The sequence below is a fragment of the Zerene cesonia genome, chromosome 7, assembly GCF_012273895.1.
Source record: "Zerene cesonia ecotype Mississippi chromosome 7, Zerene_cesonia_1.1, whole genome shotgun sequence".
NCBI classification, from domain to species: domain Eukaryota; kingdom Metazoa; phylum Arthropoda; class Insecta; order Lepidoptera; family Pieridae; genus Zerene; species Zerene cesonia.
Genome location: NC_052108.1, coordinates 1317366 through 1325214, shown reverse-complemented (window position 1 = coordinate 1325214; position 7849 = coordinate 1317366). Strand labels below are relative to the sequence as shown.

Genomic DNA, 7849 nt, shown 5'->3' with positions numbered 1-7849 from the left:
CACAGGCACTTTTTATACCGATATTCCTACGGGATACGGACTTACGCGGTTTCAACCGCGGGTCACAGCTAGTGTAGTATGTATGTAGGTACTAAGATAACACATAAGCAATAGAAAAATAAATTTCTACTTTCACCCGAATTGGTCCGTGAGCGAAGCAGCTAGTCTATAACAATTTGAACGTCTGATAAAGGATGACAAGCGAATATGGTGCGGTGTGGAGCTGCTCTTTGTTTGAGGGTTCTACCTTCCCAGTTTAGTAATGGTTCAAATAATATTCACATACGTAGTGGGTCATCTGTCACCTATTGTAGTGCTACCTTCACGTGTTGTGTATTACATATTGTTTATGTAATACAATGCTATATACATGTTTGATAAATGTCAATTGCGATAGGCGCTGTGAACAGCAGGCGAGGGTAGTGATAGGAATATGGAATTACTGTCGTGGAAGATCTTAATAAGGAATACGAGTAATTTTTTATTTTATGTCATAGCTGGCAACTGAGCTGGTGGTTTGCCTGATGGTAAACGACCACCACCGCCCATGAAGATTCGCAGAGGCGACCTCTGAGAATGCGCTGCCCGCTTTTGAGGGATAAGGGATAAGGAAAGGATTGATGAATGGAAAAAAGGAATGGACTGGGAAGGGCTAGGAGAAGGAAATAGGCCAACTATTAATGGATAAATAATACACTACTGTCCTATAAAATGTTATAACTTAAAACATTGACTCCAGTTCTCCCAGTGTAAAATATCACACCAAAACAAATAAACCCAATAGAATTACTGAAATGTACCAAGAATCAGGTCTGCATCGATAACGTCACGATTCGAGCACTATACGTCGCGCGAGGTAACAGGTTGTTCTGGCACATGACGTCAATTGCTCGTAAAACCTGGTACCGACAGATTGAACATGTAAACTTTATTATTTTTCCATTTACCTATACCTTTCAGCGAATAACTGGCTGGAAAATTGGGAATTTTTAAAATGACCAAATTTGAGGAGTTTTACATTCTCTGTGCTGTAAAGGGTATAATGGCGTACGCTGTTATTGTGTGTTCAATAAATATAATTTTGAGTTTTGAGTTGTTGATGAATTATGTCCAAACATATTTAAATAATTTCTATGTATTTGAGTCATAGAAACTAAAGGAACTTTTCAATGCATAAAACTACTTCTGAAAATATATTGGTTTACTTGAGACCACTGCAATTAAAAAAGAATGAACTGCTCTCCAGTTTGATTGTACAAAAAAGCATTGCTGACGAAGCATGAGATACTACAATATTCTAAATGTATGTGTAGATATTGAAAGCCATCTTATTCCGATATTGATAATAGCTCTAATATTTCAGAAATTAACAAGAGAACATCGAACGCGACGTTTTAAAATACTTCTGCTATTAAGATCACAAAACCTCGCCCCCTTGTCCCTCCCTCCTTCCTCCCTCCTTGTCACAGGTGCTCCCCTAAAGTACCCTAACAAATCTGTGCAGGTATTCTAAAAAATTTCAAAGGAAAAAGTTATTTTGAAATTAGACCGAGTTCGCCAGTTTTTGTAGCTTTTAGCTATTAACCCCTTTTTCCTGTCCTAGTCACACTGTCAATAACTTTGTACTTTGCCGGTCGTCCCCCTCCCGTGTGACATAAAATATATTTGACCCCGAAGGCCAGGTACCTACATTTTTTAAAGTTTTCACAGTAACGCACAAAATGAGGCGAATTTACCTCGGCAAGTTTACAGTTTAAGTGCAATAGTTAACAAAGTGTAGCTCCGGATTTAGCTCTCATAACCGAAATTGTGAGTAAACACAGATTGACGTCAGCCATCCCGCTGCAGCTGCATTACATGACTCATAAGTTCGCTAATTATTTTGTATTGTTCTGAATAAAGGAACATTTGGAGTTAGTTATTATGATCCGCAGCAATTAGGCGGTGGGTTTTGTGAGAAGTTTTGTGAACACACGATGTACGTTAGCGCTTGTTTCGTTTGATTGTTTGAACTCACCGTATGCACATTGTAATTTAAGGGGTATTAAATAACGCTAGAATGATCATAAAAACAAACGTAATTCATGTGTTGCCTAGATATATAGTACAAACAAAATTCGATATTATTTAGTTCTACTTCTAACAACCCAATAAATTTTTCGAATGACAATGATTACTTTATGTTTCACTAGCTTTTGCCTATGGCTTCGCTCGTGTTAAATTCGGAGTAGTTTAATAGATAATTATACATATAAATCTTGAATCAATCTATCAATTAAAAAAAAAAACAACCCAAAATCAGTTGCGTAGTTTAAGGATGTAAGCATACACAGGGACAGACAGAGAAAGCGACTTGTGAGTGATAATCAGCATTAAAGCATATAACATATATAAATAGATAAATATACTAGCATAAACGAGTCTCTAATAAACCCAATACATTGTTTCCAGGCATTGTGAACCGTGGAGACTCGTTCCGACGCCGCCGCTCCCGTTCCGGCAGCCTGGCACCAGCATCGCCAGCGGCACCAGAAACCCACGAGCGCCGCCCGGTCGCGTGCCACCGGGTCGCGATGGTGGGCGCCCCGGGGGTGGGGAAAACAGCTTTGATCAGCCAATTTCAGACCAGCGAGTGTATCAACGCATATGATAGGCAGAGGGGTAAGTAAAATTGTATATTATATACGTATCTCACCGTACGGCTAATAACATAATTTTGTTCCATTCAAATTACGCTAGGTGTTATACAATATCAGAAAAATCAAAATATTTTTCACATTGTTGGCTAATACGCATAAGTTTTATCGTGTAGTATCATATACTAGCTGCCGCCCGCGGTTTCACCCGCGTAAGTCCATATCCTATAAGAATATCGGGAGAAAAGATTGCGTATATGTTATACCAGTTTTCCAACTGTCTACTTACCAAATTTCATTGCAATCGGCTCAGTAGTTTTTGCATGAAAGAGCAACAAAAATACACACACATCCTTACAAACTTTCGCATTTATAATATTAGTAGGATTTCATTTTTCACTCCGAACGCATTGCATAGAAAGTTCTTACGAATAAAGCGTCATGATACCTATCTGTTTTAAGAACGTGTCTTTAAAACGCAAAACACTCGAAAGATCTAAAACTAATCTTATATGAGGTACAATCGAACAGCTTTATTGCTACAATATCAGTACGAACTTCGCAAAACAAACTTGTTTGCAAGTAAACATTTTAGGTGCAAGCTTCTTTGAAATAGATTTCTCATTCGAACTCCAAACTGAACAATTTTACCCAACAGTAACTCATTAGCCTAACTCCAAAGTAAAATAAAACTTGAATTTAGTTAATGATTTAAGAAATTGTTTTACAAATTACTGACGTTATCGTTAATGTAGAGGGCTAATATGTATCTTAAAAAACCTTTTAAAATCCCACTAATTATGCATTGAAAAGTGAGATATAAAACGAGCTATTTCCCTCCATTTTCTCAAAAGGCAAACGTCTATGATAAGATTTTAAATGAAAATTTTATAGCATTTGCGACGGTTTGTGTACTTGAAAAGTGCCATTAATGACTCCATTAAAAATAATGACGTTAATACGGTTCATTATGATTTAATTCAATATATTATATATAAATATAACGTTGTATTTATTTCTGGTATAGTAATTAGTAATGAAAAAGTGTGAACGATATGATATAATGTGATAAATATACCATAGTACATACTCTGGTATATTTATTCTAAATTTTGCGAGACTTGAATACCCCATAGTAAAATATTTCGACAAAATAGCAGTGTATTCTAAAAACTAGGTCTAAGGTCTATAAATATAGTAAATTATATATATTTTGATATTTTTGTCTATCTGTTTGTTATAACAATTTCACGCGAAAACATACGGACGTATTTTAAAGAACCTTTTGTTACATTTCTAGACCTCGGCAACACATAGTTTTGAATAGTTTAATTTTAATTCGAATCTTATAATAGTAATAATTAATTGTTTACTTATAATATATGAATGATCGTATAGATTTTTTTTTATGTCATAGTGGGCAAATGAGCTGGTGGTTCGCCTGATGGTAAACGATCACCACCGCCCATGAACATTCGCAGAATCTCAGACCCCTGAGAATGCGCTACCCGCTTTTAAGGGAAAAGGGATAAGGAAAGGATTGATGAATGGAAAAAAGGAATGGACTGGGAAGGGCTAGGAGAAGGAAATAGGCCTCCGGCTCCCCCACTCACCGCACGAAACACAATAGCAAGCTATTATTTCACGCCAGTTTTCTGTGGGGGTGTGGTACTTCCCCGGTGCGAGCTGGCCCAATTCGTGCCGAAGCATGCTCGACTCCCACAATAAAAAATTTGTAAATAATATTATTTTTACGTCACTCAATTTCAGAGAAGACAATGTAAAACGCAATAGATTCACATCTTAATAAATCATGATTGAAACGTGAGGTTCTTGGAAGCGTTATTTTTGTTTAGTCTGTGTCCGTGACAACGTAAACATTGTTTTATTACCGTTTAATTATGTATTTGTGGCTTGAAATAAAGCAGTTTGTTCTATGAATAATCGTGAATACGTGTTGCTGTATTTTATTGCATGTTTGTTAACCGATAGCGCAAAAACATGTGTAATTGTTTGGAAGTATTTTAAGGTGCACATATATTCTAAATTATATGTATCATCTGTGAAAAATGTAATAGGTAAAGTTTTTATTTCACTCACCCAAAAACAGGCTACTTTTCGAGTGAATGTGTTGTCAATGTGTGTGTCTAAATCATCATCATCATCATCAGCCCATATATGTTCCCACTGCTAAGACCCAGTTCTCCTATGAGCGTACATAAAAAGTAGTTTAACCATTTTAGAGGAAAATATAAAAGACTGTTTTTAACAATATGCTAAATTGCCTTCAAATTGTCAGAATTATACCAAATTTTAATAGGACTCGGGAAGCACCATATTTCATTTAGAAATTAAAAACTTTTTAACGGATTTTAAACGCGATTTATTCACCACATTCATCACGGGGAGACCTGTGACCACGCTTACTGTGAAGTGTTCGAAACGTTGGGTTAATAATATACTGAATATATCGCGTCTAAAATCCGTTAAAAAGTTTTTAATTTCTAAATGTATAATACTCGCGTAAAATCAAACACAAGAAAACACCATATTTCAATTAAAACAAACAATCGGTTATCTCGGTCGAATGTCCTGAGGTGAAAATAAAAATCGAATTCCCTCCTTATGTTTTATTGTTGGTGGTAAATGAAATTCAGATAATCTAACTTAAAATATTAAATACTTATGTAGGATAATTAGGATATGCAGTAAAAAGGATGTAATATGTTTAATTGTAACAATGTCATATACATTACTAGCTGCGCCCCGCGGTTTCACCCGCGTAAGTCCATATCCCGTAGGAATATCGGGATAAAAAGTTGCCTATATGTTACTCCAGTTGTCCAGCGGTCTACGTACCAAATTTCATTGCGATCGGTTCAGTAGTTTTGCGTGAAAGAGCAACAAACACACACACATCCTTACAAACTTTCGCATCTATAATATTAGAATGACAAGAAGAAGAGCGATGAATACCAGTTATACTAAAGTTAGATATAGATATAGAAATATAGATTTTTATGCTCGACATTCAGTATGTATGTCTAACAAATGACGGTAAAAACTGTAATCAAATCTATACTAATATTATAAAGCTGAAGAGTTTGTTTGCTTGTTTTTTTTTGAACGCATTAATCTCAGGAACTGCTGGTCCGATTTGAAAAATTCTTTCAGTGTTAAATAGCCCATTTATTGAGGAAGGCTATAGGCTGTGTAAGTACCACGGGCGAAGCCGGGATAAGCCGAATAATGGACACAACTCTTATAAGGTGCAAAACATATGGTAGTTTAGATATGTATAGTTATGTTATGTGGGAGAAGGTAAATAAATAAGGTCTTATCAGGACGCCTTAGAAACACGTTACACATATCTAAGGTCGAACATCAAAAGAAAAAAACGTTGGAGAGGCTTCCTTTCACGAATAACGCACAAAGCCACGTTGCGTCTCGTTAAAATGTATTTTCAAATACCCGCCTATTGCTAAGCACCTTGAAGTATCTTTCGCGTATTTTGTATGAATTCGTTTAGTCTAAATCACAATCTCTGTAGCAGATTTTGAAATGTATATAATTGAGGCGAATTCGCTTTTGGAAGGTTGGGCATATCTGATACGGCTATGAAAGTAATACAAGAACTAAATGTGTTTATATTAATAAACTTGGACTCAATTTTCTTTGTATTGGTATTTTTTAAGTGATGGGAGAAAAGATATATATAACACTAGCGGGCTTCGCCCGTGGGACACATATAGCCTATAGCCTTCCTGAATATATGGGCTATCTAACACTGTAATAATTTTTCAAATCGGACCAGTAGTCTTGAGATTACCGCGTTCAAACAAATAAACTCTTTAGCTTTATAATATTAGTATAGATTTATAATACTTACTTTGATGGGTACTAATTAAACAAAAAAGTGAATTACTTTTAGTTACACTATAATGTCATTCTGTTTTATAACAATTAGCTTAAAAAATATCTTCTATCTTACAGAATGAAACTGTATTTAATGAATATAATTACGCAACTGCCATGGAGATAGATCGTTCATTTCTTTTAATGCATACGGCCAAAGCCACGGACGAAGCTAGTCCCTTATAAAACGTACGTTTAAAGGCATATTTCCAAAGTGTGCCTGTTAATTAAGCCTATTCAAATATTATATGATGAACTCCATAAATACACAGTGAGAACTCGGCTTTACAAGTTGACGTTACGCTTGGCTTAGCGTTAATACGAGTGAGCTTATATTTTATATAAATTGTACAATTTCTAGATATGTGGTTAAATACCTCAGAATGTGGCTGGTTCTAATTGGAAAATTCCGTTCTGTATATTATGTGATTTACATGTTTGTTTATTTTCACTTAGCGTATACGGTTGCGGATAGGGAAGTTATGCTTAACGCAGGATGAGAAAAAGGAATTTTTCATAGATTGGTTTTATTTCCAAATAATATTCAATTTTGTAATGACCCCTCTTATTAAAAAAGTACCTAACAAAAATGACGACGAAAATTAAAGAGTCATTATTTTAATACATGTTTTTTTATGTCACAGTCGGCAATGGAGCTGGTGGGTCGCCTGATGGTAAGCGCTACCACCGCCCATGGACATTTATAGAAGCATAAGATCCATTGCAGACCTTACGCCTCTACAAATGGATTGCCAACTTTTTGGGAAGGGATTAAGAAAGGATTGGCGAGAGGAATAAAGGAAAGGACTGGGAAGGGTAAGGAAAAGGATATGGGCTCCCCCACTTAATGAACGAAACACAGCAGAATGCTATTTCACACCGGTCTTCTGTGGGGGTGTGGTACTTCCCCGGTGCGAGCTGGCCCAATTCGTGCCGAAGCGTGCTCGACTACCACATAAAATGTAGTATAAAATATATGAGAACTGTATGAATAAAATAATATGTAAGTATTGGAATAACTACAAATAGACTTGACTAGTTAATACCATATTTTTTTAAATCAAACGCCAATTCGTAATGATAAATTATGTCAATGATCTAAAAGAAGTAGATACATTATAACTTATCTAATAACAAAGTTAGCTAATGCGATGGATCTCAAGGATGTTTTTATATATATTTAACAGTACCTGGATGACCGAGCCTTGCTCGGTATTTTCTTTTTTTTTGTTTTTTTTTATAAATTGTGTTTTTTGGAAATAATATTTAAGTACGAATTACATACTAATAAAATGATG

The 7849-nt window shown here is 35.5% G+C and overlaps 1 protein-coding gene across 1 annotated transcript in view; it reads left to right on the top strand.

The window, feature by feature from the left end:
• Window positions 1–7849, top strand: part of LOC119828188 (GTP-binding protein REM 1) — a gene marked incomplete at its 5' end in the record, with an annotated part of 94214 nt that overhangs the window by 66356 nt on the left and 20009 nt on the right. Inside the window, one exon of the mRNA XM_038350288.1 lies at window positions 2452–2661. Coding sequence (XP_038206216.1) covers window positions 2452–2661 — 210 coding nt within the window. The remainder of the gene's footprint in view (window positions 1–2451; window positions 2662–7849) is intronic.